This window comes from Alosa sapidissima, chromosome 17 (assembly GCF_018492685.1).
Source record: "Alosa sapidissima isolate fAloSap1 chromosome 17, fAloSap1.pri, whole genome shotgun sequence".
Classification (NCBI taxonomy): domain Eukaryota; kingdom Metazoa; phylum Chordata; class Actinopteri; order Clupeiformes; family Clupeidae; genus Alosa; species Alosa sapidissima.
The window spans coordinates 2,115,235-2,137,452 of record NC_055973.1 but is presented as its reverse complement, the minus strand read 5'-3'; the positions used below and the strand labels follow the sequence as shown (position 1 = coordinate 2,137,452).

Sequence of the window (22,218 nt, the reverse complement as noted above, 5' to 3'; positions counted from 1 at the left end):
GGAGGTTTTTCCCTGTACTAGCATGATAAAGAATGATAAGACAATAATTTATTTTTCTCCCAGGAACAACACTGTTGTTGTGTCTGCTGGTAATTTAATTGACACAAGGAGTAGCAGGCATCACACGTGTTCCACAGGAACAACACTGGGCTACCCGCAGATGCACCTGCCTGTTAATCGGCTCAATATACTCGGAATAGCAGCTGATGCTGATTATTTTAAAAATGGCAATATTCGGCTTGATAAATAGGTCTACCTCTAGGAAAAAGTATGCAAAGGCAGCAAATCTCTGAAAAGCATTTATAGAATGAAAAATTCATAGTTTCACACATACACTAGTCAAGCCAGAATACTGTGGGATTGTGGAGTGGGACTGGAAGCAAATTGATAAAAAGCCTCGAGGTCAGAAAATCAAAAAAAAAAAAAAAAGAGAAAAATAATAATAATAATAATAAAAAATAATAACCACAAAACAAAACTGGTAACTAAGAACATAAATTAAACATAAAAGTAAAATAGTAACACTGAACATATGACCAGTTAAACTATAAATTAAAAGAAAATTCTCCCTTTTCTGGAGTAACAGTTTTAATTGTTAAGCGTTTTAAGTGCTGAAATGTGCATATATTTGGCTTCTGATATTTATGTATTTTACTATCTGTGGTATAGTAAAAAATCTATGACAAATTTGGCTAGTTTTCAAGTGAATGTAAGGCCTTGTGGGAGGTGCTACGACTGTGTGACAACTGCAGTCATCTTGGTCCGCTGCTCTGCAGGAAGTGACATCACTGCACCCTGGAACTCCTGGGAGTGACGCTGGGCAACGTCTCTGAGCAGCAGAAGCAAGGTATTCTGGGTTTCTATAAAGACATGGCAGATATTTCAAAAAGACAAAACACAACGACAATAACCACAACCACATGCATTCACAGAATGGCCATGGTGGTCTCCAAACCTCACTTACCTTCATCAATTTCCTTTGTTCCCAAGACATGGTTGGAAGCAGCTATGATGGGCTTCAGTTGGCTTACGACCTATTAGCAAACATCATTCCATTACACATCTCAATAGTGCAGTGAGCATGGGAGATGACAGACTAAAATGATGCCACTTGTTACTTCTAGAGCTATTGTTCTAATGACACTTGACGTGTCCACTGGGAGAGCAGCCGTGCAGCGTACCAGTGAAGGGTTTTTGGAATAGAGGAAGGCCAGGCACTGGTAGACAGTCTGGTTCTCCTCCAGGTCCTCCTTCAGAGGAAGTTGTGCTATGAGGGCAGGAACAACCTGAGAGGCAGGCAAAGGGAAAGTGGTGAAGCAATAAGGCAAAGGCAGAATTTGCAAAACTCGGCCCAAAGGCACATCACAGACTGATCATCCATTGTGTGTGTGTTTTTTTTATTATTAATTTTGTAAGAGGATAAGTTAACTGACAGAGAAATAGTACAATACTGTAATTCACTTTATGCTAGCTATAGACTAACTGGTGTAACCCGCTTCCTGTGCATTGTGTAAGTGCTAAGCTAGGCTAACAGTGTCAGACTTGATTATTGCCCGCACAGAGCAGAGAAGGGGGATGGGTCATTCCGTGTCAAATCAGATAAGGTTGTTGCTGCACTCTCAGAGAGCTGCATTCTCAGATTCTCAGAGACTCTCAGACCCTGTCTATATCAAGAATGGGTCCTAAAACCAAGGCCTGTAAAATATTTCTGTTCAAATCCTATGTCCTCATATTATTTTCAGCCCTTGAAATGACTTCAGTTGTACAGCCTGAAAATCACATTATCTGGGAAGCAATGTTTTGGCATTAATACAATGAAAAGTATTATCTATTGGCAGCCCAAACTTTGTAGGGTGGAAGACAAACATGTTCTCAATATGACTGAACCATTACAAGTTTGTACACTGATTTCCTTCAAGGCCCTAGATTTGGAAAAAGTGCAAAAAGTGCGCATTTTGTGTCAATAATTATTTTTTTCTTTACAGTATATGCTAAACTTTTCAAAAGTTCTGCCAATATTTGAGCTCTCCACATATAATGGGCTTGAAGATTTTTAAGGATTAAACAAGGGAAGGTTGTGTTTTTGGGTAATTTTCATAGGATTAAAATGGTATGTGGGGTAGCTAGATTTGACATGGAATGACCCGTATGTATCCTCTTCTATAAATAATTTCCCAAAAAGTTGGCGTGTTCCTTTATGTGAGAACTGCCAGGCAGTACCTGGTCCACTGGCATGCACTCAAAGTTGGTCATGATCATCCTGCACAGGGCAGCACACAGGTTGTCAATGACCCTACGGTCCGACTCCTTGGCCAGCAGGTTAGAGAAGAGCGAGAGCATCATAGGGTAATCTCTGATGGTTGGGTAAAGGAATACTACGTAATCTGTACATTTACAACAGAATCCTCACACAATCACTGCACACCTGTCCAGCTTCAATATCCACTGAAGAAACAATACATGTGCTGAAGTAAAAACAGACTGACATTACAATGTAAATACTGTATGAACATGGATATGGGTGGGTGTGTAAAGGCACCTCGTGAAGAGATTGTACATGAAAACACACACACACACAAAGAGGATACGAGACGACAATGGGTCCAGCAGCCTGGGCCAGGACTCCCAGTCCGTACACGCTGTTGTTCCGCACCTCCGGGTCACTGTCCTTCACTCCGCTCACCAGCACGGGCAGCAGCCGATTGGACAGCCGTCCGGCCACGCCTGCGCCACCCTGCACCTTAGTGAGTGCGTGCAGAGTCTCCCCAAGGGTCCCCACAGAGAAGGAGCGATCGGCCACTGTACACGAGGACTTCTGTGGGGGTCAGCCAAAACTAGTCATCTAGTCATCAACAACTCACCAGAGGCCACACAGTTGGTGTCAGCGCTGATCCAGTGTACTGAAATTGAAGTCAATAGAAATACAGCTATCCTAACAATGAAACTGAAGTGAGGGAGTTGCCACTCACCGCCTTGTTGATGATGAGGGGTAGCAGCTCGTTCAGGTAGGGCAAGAAGGTATCAGCGGGCACAGCCGATGCCAGCAGAGGGATGCCCTCTCCTGCAAACTCCTGCAGCATAGCGTCATACTCTGCCTGGGGGGCACAGATAGGGAGCAGTCAAGGTAATGCTAACAGCCTAGCATTTCCACAGAGAATACACATGGTTAGCATACAAAACATGGGCTCAGGGAATATATTTGCCATTCCTACTCTAGCATGCCTATCATACTTTGAATAGCCTACTTTGGAAACACAAGCGACAATTCCAACTGCATGGTCACAAATTTAAAGATGCAAGATGCAAATGGCAGACACCTTTTTAGCCAATCAGTGTTTACTCAATTATTCATATTGGTGGATTAGTTTACCGTATTGTCCATAAAAATAATGTCTAGAATCTAGATTACATACAGCAGGCCTGTTTCATGTATAGGCATATGCATGACATCATCCCTTGGTGGCTGCCTGGCCATACATTCGTCATGAAATTTACCACACCCTTCCTCTGCATGTACATTTAACAAAACATTAACAATTGTTGAAGGATTGTTGTTGGCACATACATTGCATAAAAAGACAACGGGCTAAATTGCTATTAAATCTGCTTAGCATTGTGACCATGCTGCACAAATTCGTTAAAAACTGCTACGGTCTCATCACAACATAATTTAGTAAATAGGGGACACTAAACTAAGTTATGCAATCAAGCTGTATCTCTAAGCTAATGTTAGAATACTGTTTGGATGTCGAGTTTAGCATGTTTAGTTACAGCTGCTTGTCAATTTTGACTAGGTTACTCGTGCAGGGCTCTATTCATTTGATTGACGGACACTGAATGTTTGCAAAATCCCAATGTAAATGGAAAAGTGTGTTCCAAAACTCAAAAAAGTGCTTGTCCCAAGGAAAAGAAGTACGAGCCTTTATTTAAACTAACTACATAGAAAACATTATGAATTGAATCCACACATATCAGTAGCCTTTAACTGTGTTAAAACTGCAAGCCTTCCTCCTTCACAAACGTCTTAAAGTGACAGGAACTCAATTAGGCCTACACACCTACAATGTATTGACATCAAAGATACGTGTACGTGCTGCCCAAGTCAGCTACCACCACAAACAAAATCCAATTCTGTGGGAAACACTGCTAAAGTCTTGTTTTCTAATGACAGAGTACATGCTGTAAAGAAGGAAAACAGTCCAAAGCATCCAACAGCATATTAATACCCCACTGAAGGGACTTTTCCTCCCTCTCTACCCATGATTAAAGCTCGTCAGTGTGGTGCGACAGTGAGTCATGACAGACAGAGCTCTTCATAAGACAGAACGGGTCAAATCCTGGCTGCCACATCATGCAATCATTTTCCCATTAACTGCCTGAACTGTGTAAACACAGACTAATGACACTAATGACTTAAGTCTACAGGGACTCCGAAAATAATCACCTGCTGTTCGTCATCATCGTCACCGTCACCACCCCCATCCTGGCACACCGTCTGTTGGAGGACCGGGATAGGGAGGAAGAGAGAGTGAGATGGGGTAAAAGAGAGAGTGAGATGGGGTAAAAGAGAAGAGAGAGTGAGATGGGGTAAAAGAGAAGAGAGAGTGAGATGGGGTAAAAGAGAGAGTGAGATGGGGTAAAAGAGAGGGTGAGATGGGGTAAAAGAGAGGGTGAGATGGGGTAAAAGGGAAGAGAGAGTGAGATGGGGTAAAAGAGAGGGTGAGATGGGTAAAAGAGAGAGATGGCAAAACATTAGATACATAGATACGGTATACAGCAATTGCTACAGTAAAAATAAATCATGACCATGAAAACCATCAAGGTAATTTATTCTACTGAGGTCTAATTAGTTTACTGAGGTGAAGCAGAGGTCAACTTTCAGACATACATTTAGACGAGGTCAACTTTCCGACACAAATACGGTCACTGCTATGCACTTTGTCTGAGTGGTTCTACTTTATGTCCTCCACTAGAGCCCAACTAACACATCGTTGTGCCTTTCTACTAAAAACACCAAATCGAGTTTTTGATCTTGGTATAGGATTAATAACACTTGGATAGATTTTGTTAGATAAGCACTTTTCGTAGTGTGGTTGGTGGTCACCCTATTTCTGCTACTTTATAGAACACGCCACTTCCCCTTTTAAACACAAATTATGACTGTCAACTGGTCTAAAAGAGCCTTTCATTAGGATACCCGATAGTTAGGCCTATTTAAACAAAATATCACACCTTGATTAGAGCTTTTCAATATGCTACATATTAGAACACATTTTTAACCTTGTGTTAAAAATGAATATTGATTTATCGTTTATAGGTTTTTTCAAATCTTCAAATATCAAAGTCAGTATTGATCTTTAATCCCCAATTGGTCGGGCTCTATCCTCCACTACCCCAACACTGACACAGCAGCAGCAGCCCTCACCTTCTTCTTGAGCACGTCCCTGATGGCGTGGCTGATCTCGGCCAGTCTGCCCGGCACCTGCAGCGCCTCCCCCTGGCAGGACTTGACCACGCCGTTAAGGGCCTCCAGCACCCCCATCACCACCTGCCGCTCGCGCTCCGCCCGCACAGCCTCCAGGAAGCACGGCAGCACCACGCCCAGCAGCTTGTGCAGCGCTACAGGGACAGACGAGGGGGAAAAACATGAACAAGGAACATACAGAAGAGGCTCGTAGAGACACTATTGTTCAGATTAGGGGTCAAGGGTCATAGGCCTGTTCGGAAGGGAGAAAGAGAGACACACAGAGACTGTATCAATCCAAAACAAAAGGTCTGAGGCTGAGGGTGAGCCTCAGCTGATGTGGTCAGATAATGTGCAATATTTGTCGGCCCAGACGACATGGTAACTCATACTACGTTCAACTGCTCACACGGCAAGACAGCTGAAAAAAAAATCTGACATGCCAGAAATCCAACTGGATCTGACCAGAGCTAAAGCGGATTGTTACATCGGCATTGTGAGTCTGATCAAACAAATAGGAATTCGGCCCTATTCAAAATTTTGTCAGATCCGACTAATCCTGAATCATTAGGCATTAAGGAATTCAAAGACAGGTCACCCTGCTGTAATTCTACACCACTCTTGCCGTACGGTGCACCAAGTTACTTGTTACTGTGTAGTATTACAATAAATACATGATGTGCATCATACACACACTATGCGTTGCTAGGTCTTGGTATCTACTGAACACACAATTCTGGAACAGAAAAAAGTTACACACATCCACACCAGCTCTTTAGTTCATAGAGCAGACACACTTTAGTGGAAAGGAACTTTGTTGATAAACATGGTAAATATGCTTGGTCTGACACCAATAGAAAACAGAAGAGTAGAGTGGCGTAGTGTTGTTGCAGCTCAGACGCAGTCACTTAATGCAGACCAGTGAAGCCAAATACCCACCTGTGATTTTACACACAAAACAACAACTGGAAACAAGAATGGAAAGTCAGGCCTGGTCACAGAAGGCCAGCTAAAAATACTACACCTCAGGACACAGATACAGGACTACTGAAGTCAATACTAGTCTGACCCTGTTAGAAAATGACTCATGTAAAAGTCTACACTGCATGACTATGATATGGGGCACCTCAATATACAGCTTTGTACTTTGTAAAAAAATGTAGTTTGGCTGAACATCTTTGCTTCCGCTGCTGGTGTCAGTGTTCAAAGGGTGCTGTGATCTTCTCTATGAAAATGCTTACTGCACTAGTTTCTTAAGAGAGCGGCTCCTTCCCAAGAACGAGGGCCAGAGAAGATGAAAGAGGGAGGTGTGGAGGGAAAGGGTGATGAGAGAGAATATTAAAGAGGAGGAGGAGAGGGGGATTAGGGGAGGGGGAGGGTGTACAAAGGAGAGAGATAACAAAAGAAATCTTAGGAGGGAGGAATTTGCAAGCATCTGTGTCTCTATAGGTTAATGTCTATATTGGATTCTGAGCTCTCTGAATGTGACCATGTGCAATTGTATACTTGCTAGCATGCAGCTGTGTGAGTACGACTGATTAACCTTTAAACACTGTTTGTTGCTACCCCCCTTAATTTACTGTTCGCGGTCAAATTTGACCGGACAGTTTTAACAATACCATGACAAAAAGTATTATTTAATAGAACATTATTGTAAACAGACCCTTATTAGAACATTAACATCTACATTATGTGTGTTTGTGTGTGTGGGTGGGTGTGTTTCTGTATGTGTGTGAATGTGTGCGGACACTGTGGTTCACATGCACAGTGGCAACATGACAACATGAACTGACAACATGAACTCTCTGTCTGTGTGTGTGCGTGTGTGTGTGTGTGTGTGTGTGTATGTGTGTGTGTGTGAGAGAGAGAGAGGGAGAGAGTGGGTGGGTGTAAATGTGTGTGTGTGTGTGTGTGTGTGTCACATGCACAAGTAGCAACATGACAACATGAACTGTGTGTGTGTGTGTGTGTGTACATCTGTGTGTGTGTGTCTGTGGATGGGTGTGTTTCTGTACTGTATGTGTGTGAATGCCTATGTGTGCGAACATTGGTGGTTCACACGTACAAGTGGCAACATGACAACATGAACTGACAACATGTACTGAGTGTGTGTGTGTGTGTCTGTGAGTGGGTGTACATGTGTGTGTACTGTATGTGTTTCTGTTTGTGTGTGTGTGGGTGTGTGTGCATGCATGCTTTTGTGTGGGAACATTGGTGGTAAGTTGTAGGAGTGTGTGTAAGGAGTGTCTTACCTCCTGAATGAAAATTATATTCTTTCCCATTCATCATCCCGGTCATTTTTGACCGTAAACAAAAAAAAGTATTTCTACGTTGAATAAATCACTCAAAATTCAAAGAAAGTAGTCAAAATAAATTCTGTGTTCAAAAGCCTTTTGTGAAGGATATTATAAGATCTTGAGGCAATCTGATTAAAAATGCCATATTTATGGTACAGGGAATGTGTAAATCGGTCATTTTTGACCGGAAAAGTGTTAGAAGGTTAAGTGTGTGTCTGTCTGTGTGTGGACATTACCCTGGTGATTTTCCTCGGTTGGGCTGGCCTGCCACACTTTATGCTGAGCCCGGCAGAACTGACCCATGGCTCCGAATGCTGCCCGACGCACGTCCTCATGGGGGAACTAGAACACAGGGATGTTCCGTTAGCACGCACACGCACACACACACACACACACACACACACACACACACACACACACACACACACACACCTTCAAGAGCCTAAAGGAGACACGCGCATCTGAGAGTAGGGCTGCTCGATTTGGGGACAATATCTAATTGCAATTTTTCTGACAGATATTGCGATTGCGATTTGATTTTTGAATGTCAATTAATTGATTCAATTTAATATTCCAAATGTCTCTTTAATTTGTGCCACCCCTGATTGGTGAGCACGCCTGGTGCACAAAAAGCACAGCACTGTCAAGGTCAAGGTCAGAAGGTTCAAAGTCAGAAATGTGACAAAACAAACTGCACAATTATTTGTAGCTTTTGTGATTCGATAATTGCGATTACGATTGCGAGCCCTATCTGTGAATGACTTACATCGCGCAGCTCATAGACCTGCTGGAAGCTGGACTCCAGGAAGGGTTGGAAGGCAACACTGAAAGGCACAGGGAAACAAGCAGTACGTCAGGAATCACGCATCTCTGGGTTAACAGCGTTTAGGCATCTCTGTATGTTGCACGTTTCAAGCATGGTTGAACGATTATGTATAACTTGAAAAATGTAAAACATTGAATTGAAACATTATGAATTGTGAACTCAAATGAAGTGGCAGGTGTGTGTGTGCGTATGTGTGTGTGTGTTCCTCACCCTGTGTTGAAGGCAATCTCTCCCAGGGCGTCACAGGCGTCCTCTTTCTCGTCAATGTAAGCGTTTTCCACAGTGAACCTGGAGAGAAATGCATATGCTGACTAAAGTTAAGCAACGCAAAATCTAATAGTGAGAAAAGAGAGAGAGCGAGAGAGAGATTTAGAGAGTGAATGACTTGAGTTGCGTGCAAGAGAGGGAGAAAGACAGAGGGTCTGGATGGAGGCCCCTTACCCAGCTACGTCCTGTACAGCTAAATCATTATCTCCATCGTCATCCAAAATGGTATCACCCGCCCCACTCTCTTCTTCCTCATCGTCATCATCATCGTCTAGAAGGACAAACTGCTTATCCTCCTCCAGATGGGCCTACCAAAGCACAGAGAACAGGAATCAGCATGAGGACAGCACTAGGGTACTGAGGAGTGAAGAGGCGCAAACTTCCTTCACAGCGGCACTGACCTTGACCCCCTCAGTGGACTTGAGTGACAGCAGCATCACTGTGGAGATGGCGGGCAGATGAGGAACCAGACAGTCAGCGCTGACCGTGGACACAGCAGAGAACAAGCTGTACCTGCAGAGGGAGGGAGGGAGGGATGGATGGATGGATGGATGGATGGATGGAGAGAGAGAGAGAGAGAGAGACAAATGAAGATAAGAAAAACATATTATAGAAACAGGGAGAAGGGGCAAAAGAAATATCCCACCAATTATCAGAGACCCATGTGGACGGACACACACACACACACACAGCTCTGGTCCTTACGTGCAGCGGCGCAGGTCAGGATCGTCCACGGCATCAGTGAGGTTCAGGCCCAGCTGCACACATTCAGCAGCCAGGGGGCTGAACACATCCTTGCCGATGGTCCGGGCCAGCACCGACAGAGTGTCTGCAGGGAGGGGGGGGGCACACAGCACAGCTACTACAGAGCTCAAATCCACTGGATTCAAGGGAATTATGTGAAGTATTGTACTTGTGTTTCAAGCTCTTAGGTAATCTAAGCCAGAAAATACAAGTCAGAAAGGGCTCTTGAATATTTCTTCACTTCAGTTCAAGTAGAGGGACAGTGTGACCTTTTCAATCACTCTGTCTAATAACCTACTTTAGATGGTTTAGTGCCTGGCTAACTGAGAAGACTTGTAGACTTGACAGAGGCATTTAAGAGTTTCTCTCTAATAGCAACGGAGGTATTGCCACTTACAATCTAGTCACAGAAGTCATTTTAGTGTAGAATCTAGGTGAATAGACGATAGGCTAGCATGCCCCAAAGATGACCAAGAGTCTAATGAAGTTGACCACAGATCATAAACCTGGTATGTTTTTATACAAAGCTGTATAAGGGCCGTTTCAGTTCAGATAACAACACATATTTCTGGAAATACCATTACAAAAAGACAGACTGCTATAAATACACAAACTCTGCGTTGCCGCACTGGTTGGCTCACGGCGCCGGTCTCCGCCACTCCGATTCTCTTTCGATCGGTCGGGGGCGACAGAGGCCATCGCCCCACGCTTCTGAACGCCGCATCATCATTATATAACAAACTCTGATAACCAAATAGGCTAAAGCAGCATGCAGTGTGTATCTGTATCCACTCTAGTGCAATAAATAGCTAAAGCACTGAGATGAAAGCGGAGGTGAGATGGAGCATGAGTAATGGCGCCTACCCAGGGCTTGGGTCTGTAGGGCCCTCATCTCATCACGGGTGTCAGTCAGGAAGCCCTTCAGGCTCTCAATCACAGGCGAGAAGTAAGGCACCAGCTGCTCTTTGGCTGCATTGGCTGAAAGAGGCAGAAGGGATGGGCTTAGACAAGCTGCGCCGCAAATGAGACGTCAATCCAAAAGCTACAGGACCAGAGAATGCAGGTTCATTACCGATAGCTCCAATGGCACTGACAGACAACTCCTTTATCTTCAGACTTTCAGAGCTACTCAAAGCAGATAGCATTGTCTCCATCAGAGTGGGGAGATAGGGCTGAATATCATCCCCTGCACAGATGGAGGGAGAGATAGAAAGAGAGGGAGAGAGACAGAGTGAGAGAGAGAGAGAACAGATAAAGAAAATGGAACAACAAATGAGACAAAATGTTCAATAGAGTAAATGGGGCAGGTGGCATATCTTCACATCTTGTGGGGAAAAACAACAGAACAAGCAGGTCTGGTTGGGGTAGACTCTCACCTAAGTTCTCCACAAAGTTCTCCAGGGCGTAGAAGGCCTTGGTCACGTGTCCGATCTTGGCCTGGTTCAGACCAGACATGTAGCCCAGCAGAAGTGGCATGAGCTCTGCATGGTACTTACTAACCTCAGGCTGAGGAGACAAAAGAGACAGCCATGTTTAATGGATTCCTTTGGACACTTTGGACACTTTGCCACAGACAAAATTAAATATTTGAAACACTTTCAAAAGTTATGATTGCTGCTCCAATTTTAAATTCCACACTTGGAAATTATCATTTGCGTCTTCTTCAAACACTTTCCCCCCACTTAACTATACCTTATGGTACACACATATACTAATACAATGTGAAATTTGTAGATAAGCAAGCAATATTTTGAGTAAAGAATATTAGTAACAACAGACATTTGTTGTAATTTATTGTCATTTTCCATTGTCACAAAAAATGCAACTGACTACACGTCAAGATCATTCTAGTACTTTTAATACTAAACAGTGTTTTTGATTGAAGATGAAAGTGGAGGTATAAGCCGACCTGTAGGTGCTCAGAGAACTGCCCCAGGGCAAACAGCCCTGCACTGCGCACCACCTGGTTACTGTCTGAGAGACTCTGACACACAGTCTGCAGCATGGACGACAGCAACCTAGTACACACACACACACACACACACAACAGCATTCAGCAGGTTACTCTCCTTCATCTATGCATCACTACCAGAGTAATTAACATGTTATCCAAAGGTACAGTGAAAAGGTTTCAGATAAAAGGTTTCAGATAGAGGAGTGTGGTACTCAGGGACACCTTGGATGGGAACAACTTTTGTATACTCAGGTACTCAGTGAGTTACTCACTTTGTGCGGATGTGGTCAGCACAACCCTCAGCCAGTACAGCCAGACACATGAGCCCTCCTTTCCGCTCGTAGGGGTTCTGACTTGCCAAGCAACCCTGTGCAAGGGGCATCTAAAACAGGATATCAATGCTTAGAAGACATACATATTGTCCTGAAGAATTGATTAATTTGTACCATATAGATATATTGTTAGTATAGGCGTCAAAAAGAATACCAACCAGCTGGTGGAAAAGCTTTTCGGGTGGCATATGGAGAGCCATGGTGTCAATGACCTGCACAAGGAAGGGGGTTTGGGGGGTAAGCTACTGACATTCATGATGACAAACGTTTGACACAGGGGTGTGTGACATAACCTAAGCATCATACTACTATCTGACCTGAGCAGCTAAGTGCTTGGGACTCTCATTATCATTGTCATTATCATCTTCGCCATTCTCCTCGTCCTCCGGGTCCTCCTCACCAGGAGGTGGCGCTGCACTCAACACAGGGAACACGGTCTGGAGAATGGGATTCAGCAACTTCTGCTTCAGCACAGCCTGGAAAATAATAATAATTAAAAAAAACATAATTCAGAGCATATATCACTGTACTTCATATACACACACACAAAACAAAAGGGTTCTCGACTGTTGTAGAAAGAAATGGCTGATCTTTAATGCAATATCAACATAGTTGTCCATTACCAGCAACCATTCATCTAATATTTCAAAGGCACATTCTGTTTACTAATCTGATATCATTTTAAAAGGCTAACTGAGAAAACATTGGAGAACCATTTTGCAATTATGTAATCTGAAAACTGCTGCCCTGAGTAAAAAAAAAACAATGCAAATGATCTCAGCTGGTATTTTGTCTATAATGGTGTGGAATGTAAATTTCTAAGTGTCTCCAAACTTTTGACTGGTAGCGTATATATACACACACACACACATAATATATATATATATATATATATATAAAAAGAGTATGTATTTATGTATTCAAGCTTACCTTGCTCTTCAGTCTGATCAGGACAGAGATGCAGGAAAGAGCTTTCACCCGCAGAGAGTCACTCAGGGAAGCATCCGCACCGATCTTAAAGGAACACAAAACACATCCAGTCATAGATAGTAGGCCCCTTTCCATTGCGAGGGTTCGGGGTAAAACCTAGGAGGCGGGAACTTGTCCAGGAACATGCCCTCATTCGGTCCTCTCAGTCCTTGCGTTTCCATTAGAATTGAAGGACCCTGGTCAGAAAACTCGCCAGCCTCTGGAAGTTTGTTACAGGACATGCCCATATGCAGCTTTTTCAGTCAAGATGTCATTTTAGCTAACTTGGTTGATCGAGCAGTTATATGGTCCACACTTCAACAACCCACGAACATGAAATCTAGGCTACTGTCTAAACTTTTGAGAAGGATAGACACTAAATGAATGTAGCACAGTATAAGCACACGTATAATTTATTAAGCATAGAGTGAACGTATTAGTGTCTGTTATTATCTAGGCTATAGGCTCTAGCTTACAATATGATAAAGCTTACGTGTTATGAGACACTTTTCAAGCAGAGGCGAAGCTAAAGTTGAAGAAATATGCTGGATCAGCAGGTAAGACGGGACGGGAGTGCCACTCGCCCCGGCCTCGCCTAGACTCACACAAAATTAATTCCATCAATTAAACCTCGCTACTATTGTCTTATCAGTGCAGATTTATTGATGGGTAGCCCAAGTCCAATGTTACTGTTTCTTTCACACATGCAGTGAGTGATTTGGATGATTCAGACAACGGGTAGCTTGCCTGTCTTCAGCTTAAAGTTAAATGAATACCATTGAAATTCTAATCAGTAAAAGCCTATTTTTAGCGGACATTTGTTCATCCAGTGTTGGCTACCTCAACTCAACAAGTTAACAGCCTAACTTGTAATCAGTTTAGCTGTAACTGATGTCTGCCTTGCTAGGTTTTAAAAAATGTGCTTGCCATCTTCCATTTCCACACCTCGTTCACACCTCATTTACATCTGGAGTTCTTTCAGGGCCGCACAAAAGTACCTTCCCCCGAGGCAGGTACTCTGTCGGCTCCATAGAAGTTCCCGGAATGTCACATCACCGAGCCATTCGTCTAAAGGAAATACGCACAAATGTTCCCATTCCCGTAAAAATCAAGTTCCAGGTGTGGCAATGGAAACGGGACTATTGGTGCGCAGGAGTGACAAGCTCTAACCTTGCTGCACAGCAAACGTTAACTACATCAGAATGCTTTGCACTTACCTCTAGACAGAAACGCACAATCTCTACTAGGTGAGGGACGATAATGGACACCTCGCTCTCCATCAGCTCATCCAGCACCTCCATGGCCTCACTGGCCTGGCCCTATGGCAGAGAGACCACAGCCCTGGTGAGAGCAGTTTGCTAAAGAGCACTCAGATTCTTCCAGACATGGCTGGAACTGTCCTCACCTCATCCGCTTTGATTAGGTGCTTCAGGGCAGTGACCAGTCTCGGGACAAGGGAACGCATCAGATTCTGGAGAGCATAAGACATGCAAATAAGTGACGTATCAAGTACACCTAGAGGTGGACCATCATCAATTCATCATGCAGGCATGCAATGTGTACACGTCATCAAATCAGATGCTACTTACAATAGGGTGTGGACTTCAATTCAACCATACCCGCCCATTTAATTTGAATGATAAACAAGCAACTTACCATTTCCTTTTAAAGATAAACAAATAAACTGGTGTTTATAGTGCTTGAAGTGTGGCTTAAACATGGCAACACATTTCTGGGCCTTTTACAACATACATAACAGAGGAGCCCTTACCATCTCCTCTGAGCCGGTGTAGGCTGTGATGGCAGTTAGGGTGAGGATGCAGTAGTAAAGGGCAGTGGGGTTGTTCAGGTCCTGCAGCACAGTGCCAAACAACTGCAGGAGTTGCCGGTAGTGTGGCTTGAAGGGCTCTGGGTTGGACTCCACCACTTTGCTCAGCAGCAGAAGACCCACCTGAGGAGGGGAAGAGCCAATGATGTCCAAAATTGTTAAGAACTCACTGACCACAGAGATATCCAATTAGGTGTATTTTGTATGTAGATCAAGGTTAAGGGATAAGGAGTAGCGGAGATAACAGAAAGTAGAAACAAATGTGGAATTCATAGACCTAATCATCATCTCTTTTCCTAATAACTGGAAAATGGAAAAAAGTGGAAAAAATAAATAAGTGGCAAAACATGTGCAGCAGCAAACAACAGAGCGTGGCTGTGTAATGACCACACCTGTCTATCCTGAGGGTTAGTGCTGTGAGTAGACTGGTTGAGCAGAGTCAGCAGAGCTGGCCAGCGGTCTGGCGTCTCGTGTTTGACCATCACAGCACTGAGCTGAGAGAGGGAGTGACGCACTGTGTGTCTGCGGAGGAGACACGTCGTATTAGCCATTTAGGTAGCTCAGGACAAATGATTATGACTGTACAAACATTGAATATAGTTAAGGAGGTCAACTACAATTAATAACATGAATTGCATTCAAGAATATTAAGTACACAAACTTACTCTGTCTCTTGTTGGAAAGCTTGAAGGACTACTGCTTTTAAACTAAGGATGAAAAAATACTCAAGGTTAAGCAACACTGCATCTTCAAACAACGGCAGGGTTTTAACATTTTTGGAAATGAGGACATCAGGAAAAGCTTGTGTGGGTGCTGACCTTTCTCTATGGTCTGGACTTATTTTCTTCCAGTGCTTCTTAACCCTCATCCTCAACATAACAGCTGCAGACTGGCGGATCTAAAAGGCAAACAAGGATACAAGGAAGTTTATTGTCACATGCATATAGTTACTGGAAGTAAGAAATGCAGTGAAATTATGTCTGGTGTCAGCCTATTTGTGCAAACATTTAGCATATAGGTCATTCCTAACTTAACATGACTACGATCAATAGATCAGTAAACAGCCACCAGTAGCTTGACATACCTGCGGGTTCTGGGAACCTGTCATAACTGCACATAGTGCTGGAATAATGGCAGGGTCTTTGAAAGCCTGTTTCAACTGTACTGTGGCCTGGGTGGGGTAAAATGACATCTGTGGTTAATAATATCGCGTTTAAAACCAAATGCATATTTCCATGATGATACAAATGAAGTCACTGTCAACCCAAACATGACTAGATAGAACTAATGCAAACGTCGTGACTTAACCTCCATAGCTAACCAACGTTAGCCATCCTAAGTTAGCCAGGGCAACAGCTGACCGGCATGGGTATGACACCCACATGATATAAAATATCTCGATCACACCAGCCAGTGATTTTAATTGTTTAAAAGCAGACATGTCTGGTAAATTTGGTAAATGCTGTAAAAGATTTAATAAAAGATTACCTGCTGAATAATCGCATTGTCAGGCTGCGTGAGCTGTGATAGGATCTGTTCCAGATGCTCAGTCATCTTCCCTGGTTGAACGTTAATTAGCTAGACCGACGTTAGCTGTCAAAGATGATGCTTTTATTCAGAACTATAGGCCAGTTCAAGCCGGCAAAATAGACAGCAAGTTATGTGACTGTTGTCAACACGTCCAGGCGAAGCCAACGTGGAGAGGACGGGTGTCTCACCCGCTCCTTGTAAGAATCAAGCAAGCAATATACGACAATGCATAAATAGATCTTCAAAAATATGTTTAGCCATAGATCCAGAAGCGACGGCGGTTGATATTTGAGTGTCGCTCTTCACTTAGATTCTTTCTACAAAACCCACGCGGGACAGAACCGCTGAGGAATCCTCGTGCGTCGCTTAAAGGGCCCGCACCGAATAGTGAGCTACACCCGGCGTGTACGGCTTACAGCGCCAGCCAAAGGAACGGAGGGATTATGGATGGTGATTTAGCATGAAGTGCAAAAAACTAGTTTGTTTTTCAAATGAATTAATTGCCTTTAAACACACACACACACGATTCTATGTGTTGTAATACTAGACTGCAAATAGCTAAGTGTGTTGTGATGTGACCAAAGAAGTTTTTTTTTGTTGTATTTTTTATTATTTTAAAACCAATGTGATCCAGCCAGCTGATCTGCTCCAGGAGCAGCAGTTTCAGCGGGGACTAAACGTTTTTTTCACCCTATTGACTTTCTAGGGCTGTAGGACTAGCAGATCATTAGGTGCTAATGGTCAATTTGGGTATGAATTGCACACCTTTTGAAATCCATTTGGAGGTTAGGAGTTGTATTGAACCATAAAACAACAGATCACGCAGCACATTACAGAAGCAGCCTACAGCACCCACCCCCACCCCCCCAAAAAGGCAAATGTAAGTCATCTGCACCTCAGTTCTGACAGACTTGTTTTGCTATCCATACATTTCTGCACCATGCATTTTTTACTTTGTGCATTCAAGTCACTGTACATCAGACACTGAAGACGACTGATTGCATTTGGAGTCAGTTTTCTTCACCTTAAATATTTATAACGTTGGCGACATGTGTGTCAGATAGGCCACATGCCTGCAATAATAGGCCTAGGTTTAAGGTAAAACATGTATAGGAAATGTAAACATCTGATGTAAGAAACAGATTGATATGCTTTTGGACTAACAGCTATATATTTCTGATTGAACACTGAAACAAATTCCCCTATTTTCGACTTCAATTTCGAAATGCTTAAACAGTAGGTTATACCTTCCAGATGTGGACTGTGCATTGAACAGAGAATGGTGCATTTGGGCTACTCACTTGGATACAGTTAGACGTTGTCTTTTCATCATTTGCTACAATCTAGAAGCTTCTCAAGACAACAAAAATAGTCCACGTCTTTAAGATTGAAAACATTCCAAATCGAGTAGTCTACCCCACCTGCAAACCTTTTCTCACCTCATCTGTCCCTACCCAGAGATCTGTGGCATGCGCTGATCGTCCGATGGGCTAATCGTTATCACATATTTTGGGCTCCATCTGAATCATTCTCATTCTAATATCGTCGAGGCGTTAGACTACAAACGAACCCATTTAGATGATAATATTCCGTCAACTCAGGTTCATTCAAGCAACTCCAGTGACGCAATGGCGCTGCAATGCAACAGGTTGTGGACGTAAACATGCATGGTAAACATGTACCAGCAGCTCCCGTCTCCTTAAAAAAAAAACACGCAATATCTAGCTACGTTTAAGACATACTGATGCCAGAGGCTGATGGCATTATCCACACAACGGTTAACTTTAAAATCTTAAAACCAGTTGGAAATAGCGCAAGATAGGTTAATCATTCCACAATGACCAACAAAGTAAAAGCTCCATCCAAAAGCACTTGTGAAAAAAAAAATAGTGATTCTATTTTAGACTACCTATAGGCTACTCATCAAATAGCAAAATACAAATTGCACAAAAAACAAAGCAAAACAAAAAAGTCGATATATGATACTCCTCCCTCACACCTTTAGTCTATTTTTTGTTGAAACAATTTGTCAAGGAGAGGGCAGGTTTTATGTCAAGCATTTGAGAGATATTTTTGGTTGATTATTTTAGACTGTCTGGTTATTTCTGTCCATGTCTTAATGCAATAGCAAGTGACACTGATCTAATGGATCTTTTTTTTACCTGTGGTCTGTTCATTTGTTGTTTAAATAGCATATGGCTTGAATGGCTGTTTTCAAAAAGTAAATATAATCTATTTCTGTCTAATGCAAATAGTTTGTGAAACAGCGAAAGTGCCTACAACTGTTTAAATCAGACTAATCCATAAGGGGGGCTAACTCCTCATTTGGTATCTGAGATGCTCTGTGTTGAATGGTCCAAGCCTACCTAGCCTGGTTAAAGGATTTAATGGAACTGCAATTCACTGAACAGTGAGTGCAGGTGGGGTAGATAGATAGATAGGTAGATAGATAGATAGATACTTTATTGATCCCCAGGGGTTTTTTTTTTTACCCAGGGGGTATGTTTTATTCAATTCCGAAAATATTGTAATAGTCTTACTACTAACTTCAACATGAATGAAAATTCAGGTATTTAAGTAAATTAACCCATTCTTGATGTAAGCAATGCTTCAATATACTTCACAACATTCAGTCCCAGTCTGAACATGTGGATAAAAACATCTAGGTCACTGTAAGTTTACAGTCCTACCTTTTGCACAATACATGACCTACATATGTGCTATTTATAGAAAATGTTTTGTTGTTATTGAGGAAGTGATCAAATGTAAATTCTGAATGTTCTTTCTTTTACCTTTATGTTCGAACTTTTGTCGATGATACCTTTCAGAAAACATGCACTGTAGGCCTAATGGGCGGGGGGCGTGATTGCAATCAAAGCCTATATTCAAGAAGTGGTCTGATTAGTCTATCTAGATGCTATCTCTTCAGTCACACCCCCAAAGTCCACACCCTCACTGCTGATCTTCCATGACTATAAAAACCCCTTGAATAACCTACACTGTTTGATGGTTTGAAGGCTGTGGGGTTTGTGCATTTAACTATGCGCAATTAGACTGGTTTTGTCTTTCTGTAATCAGTAAAGTTATAGGTTGAGTTTATGCTGGACTAGAGGCCGAACCTCGGGCTCATAAACTAGCTAATTAAAATAAGGTTTTAAATAAGTTTTTTTTACAGAAGTTGCTAACGTTAACGGCATTATCCAAACTATGGCGGACTGGAAGGTGCCGGTAAGCTACAACTTCAACCCTTCATACCACGCATATGCTTACGGACTGCTCTATCCACCTGGCTCTGAACAAACTCATCCAAACCTGAACTGGACCGAGACGACCTACAATCATCCCGGAGTCAATGGAGGTTACTACCAGACGCAAGCACCACACCAGTCTCCACCTGGGAGCCCCGAGCAAATCACGTCGAATAGCACAGCTCACTACCCTGGTCCAATGCTGTATTTCTCCGACACTCACACGCAAAGTGGCCGACTTTTCCTCTCTCAAAATCGCAGTAGTCATTATGAGGATCACACAAAGGAGAGCGAGCAAGCAGGAAGTGATAACCCCAGTGACTCTGAGGCCCACACACCAGGTAATGAAATGTAATTTGCAACAATTTGCAAATGCACACATCCGCTAGTTACCATAGCCGGCTAATGTTAGCACTATTTGGCGGTTGAGTTAGTAGTTCTTTGCTGCGTCGTAGACCGTTTCAGTTAAAACGTTTAGAAGTGTACGTTAAGTTAAAGTAAATGCTTGTATATTTGGCGTTCAGCGCTTCAGTACTTACTTTACTTGGATCTTGAACGAAAACCACGATCTCTTCTACAAAGGAGAAGTATGTGTATGCTGCATTCTCCATGTTTAGCGAACGTTGAATGAGTGCAATTGCAGTGAAGTAGCGCCACACTGTGGCTAAAAACAAGACATGTACGATGAACGATTTCTGTCGCGTTATTTCATTGCACTCGGAGATGTACAATTTAGAATACGCTGCTCAATGTCTGGTGGTGTCTTGTAGATTCATGGAGTTCGGCCAGTAGCAGGGAAGGATGCATTCCTCCGGAAAATCCCGCCACATGGGCCAAGAAGGAAACGGACGATGAGACGGTCAGTGGCAGTCCAGATGGCACAGAGGTCGTGTCCAGCTCCCTTACCATTGGGGATGAGCCAAGTCTGAAAGACGTGCGACCGGGCCAGGGCGCTGTTGCCATCCCTCAGTCACCACCGGGAAAAACGCCAAACCGCAAGGCCAAAGTACGCACTGCATTTTCGGAGGGCCAGATGAACGCACTGACTCACCGGTTCAGCATGCAGCGGTACCTCACCCCTGCAGAAATGAAGACCCTAGCTGGAGTCACTGGGTTGACCTACAAACAAGTGAGTGGTCATACATTTGCCATCTAAATTGTTGGGGCCTACAAATTGTGCAAAATGTGAACTGTTGAATTAACATATTTTGATACTTTCAAGGTGAAGACATGGTTCCAGAATAGGAGAATGAAGCTCAAAAGGCACCAGAAGGAAAATGGTTGGGTGTCGGAGCGGTATGCCAACTCTGGATACCCCAGTGTACCACCAGCTCCACATTCTCAGGTCAGTGCTTTGAACAGATTACCCCCCCCCCCCCCCCCCAGTCTGTGTGCAGCCTGCCTCCTCCCTGGCAGACGGGCAACAATACAGGGGAAGAGAATAGCCCGTCCACTATGGAGGCACTCCTAAAGTTGGAGCAAAGCCTTAAAGGCAGGACGTCACACAAACAAAACCACTAAACTTTTTTATGGTTACTTAGTTTATGGTTAAACCATGTTTTGGGCTGCCTCTTAACAGCTTCTCTTCCTTTAGTTCCAGACGGATTCCCAAACGTTACTTCAGGACCCGTATTCAAACCCTCAACTAAGAGAGGCCGTCTTCAAGAAGAGTTCCCCCCAACCTGCAGCCTTCTACCCCAACTACATGCGACCACACTCTCCTCCCCAGGGAACTGGTAGGCCTCAGGGCAACTGGCCTCTCCCACCGACAATGTCCCATTACGAGTACCCCAGCCCTGCCAACTTCATGCCCCCCAATGGCAACACCAGCATCAATTCTGACAATGGGAATGGGGTGGATGCTGGTAGCAGCCCAACGCACATGGCCATGGTGCATAGTGCCACCCAGTGGTCATCCTGAGTCATTGCCTGTAGATAAGGCCAGAGACCTTTATTATGCAAACACCAGCATCAATTCTGACAATGGGAATGGGGTGGATGCTGGTAGCAGCCCAACGCACATGGCCATGGTGCATAGTGCCACCCAGTGGTCATCCTGAGTCATTGCCTGTAGATAAGGCCAGAGACCTTTATTATGCAAACATGTACATAGTTTTTGTTTTAAGAGATGTCATGACCCTGGTGTTTTATAAATTGTGTATATATTTTTAGATGCAGTCTTGAGATGCCTTGTTTTTTTTTTTCTTGCATCTCTGTAAAACACTATGCTGGCTGCTTCATGGCTTTACATTATGAGCAATTTTTTTTACTTTCGAGTTCTATTTTTCTACCTTTTTACCTCAGAGTATTTAATCTTGCCCATTAGCTTATGATTACCAATGATTTTGACGAGATGTATTTAATTCCGCCTTTATGCAATGCACTACTCATAATATGTACAGAAATGGGGATGTTGCTGCACTGAAATTCTTGTTGCAGGTTGAAATGTGAATCTTGTATGATGTGTAACGTGTTCAGCATTTTTGCAAGATACCTTAAAATTGTAATGACTTCACTGTTACCTGAACCATGATCTTAAACGTGACCAAAAAACAAAAGTGTTCTTGACCACTTGCACAACCAAAGTTCCAAAGTGGTCTTACAATAAATGTTGCATTTGCTTATATTTAATTCTTTCTTCATTTTTGTGGTTAAAAGTGCAGTTTCTTGCTTGTTTCAATCAAAATGTTGCCAACTTTAGTATAGTTAAGGACTATAGTAGATGATAAGCTCAGGTAAACATTCTTTTGATTTGAAGT

General features: G+C 43.1%; 2 protein-coding genes across 3 annotated transcripts; one reads left to right on the top strand and one right to left on the bottom strand.

The window, feature by feature from the left end:
* Nucleotides 1-286: 286 nt before the first annotated feature.
* Nucleotides 287-20,124, bottom strand: ipo4 (importin 4). Of its 2 annotated transcripts, none has more exons than XM_042068014.1 (30): nt 19,999-20,124; nt 15,766-15,852; nt 15,500-15,579; nt 15,347-15,388; nt 15,074-15,203; nt 14,625-14,804; nt 14,259-14,324; nt 14,071-14,172; nt 12,815-12,898; nt 12,202-12,360; nt 12,043-12,096; nt 11,825-11,934; nt 11,508-11,616; nt 10,975-11,104; nt 10,671-10,784; nt 10,463-10,576; nt 9,560-9,683; nt 9,256-9,367; nt 9,029-9,162; nt 8,798-8,875; nt 8,528-8,585; nt 7,998-8,103; nt 5,426-5,619; nt 4,445-4,495; nt 2,970-3,095; nt 2,589-2,815; nt 2,221-2,353; nt 1,182-1,286; nt 965-1,034; nt 287-860 (listed from the first exon to the last, which is right to left on the bottom strand). In XM_042068014.1, exons 1-30 carry the CDS (start codon nt 20,068-20,070, stop codon nt 730-732), a joined length of 3,282 nt encoding a protein of 1,093 aa, XP_041923948.1. In that variant the 5' UTR covers nt 20,071-20,124; the 3' UTR covers nt 287-729. The 2 variants fall into 2 exon arrangements, with proteins under 2 accessions (XP_041923948.1, XP_041923949.1); XM_042068015.1 differs by lacking the exon at nt 19,999-20,124 and adding an exon at nt 16,170-16,549.
* Nucleotides 19,209-22,090, top strand: nanog (nanog homeobox). Its single transcript, XM_042068063.1, has 5 exons — nt 19,209-19,800; nt 20,230-20,588; nt 20,682-20,804; nt 21,054-21,324; nt 21,464-22,090. Exons 1-5 carry the CDS (start codon nt 19,419-19,421, stop codon nt 21,517-21,519), a joined length of 1,191 nt encoding a protein of 396 aa, XP_041923997.1. The 5' UTR covers nt 19,209-19,418; the 3' UTR covers nt 21,520-22,090.
* The last annotated feature ends 128 nt before the right edge of the window (nt 22,091-22,218 follow it).

Coding starts and splice junctions, on each gene's coding strand:
- nanog (XM_042068063.1), top strand. CDS start 19,419: ATGGCGGACTGGAAGGTGCCGGTAAGCTACAACTTCAACCCTTCATAC. Junction 19,801..20,229: donor CTCTGAGGCCCACACACCAG/GTAATGAAATGT, acceptor GGTGTCTTGTAG/ATTCATGGAGTTCGGCCAGT. Junction 20,589..20,681: donor CTGGGTTGACCTACAAACAA/GTGAGTGGTCAT, acceptor GATACTTTCAAG/GTGAAGACATGGTTCCAGAA.
- ipo4 (XM_042068014.1), bottom strand. CDS start 20,070: ATGGAGAATGCAGCATACACATACTTCTCCTTTGTAGAAGAGATCGTG. Junction 2,816..2,969: donor CCCTCATCATCAACAAGGCG/GTGAGTGGCAAC, acceptor TGACCCCCACAG/AAGTCCTCGTGTACAGTGGC. Junction 861..964: donor AACAAAGGAAATTGATGAAG/GTAAGTGAGGTT, acceptor ATGTCTTTATAG/AAACCCAGAATACCTTGCTT.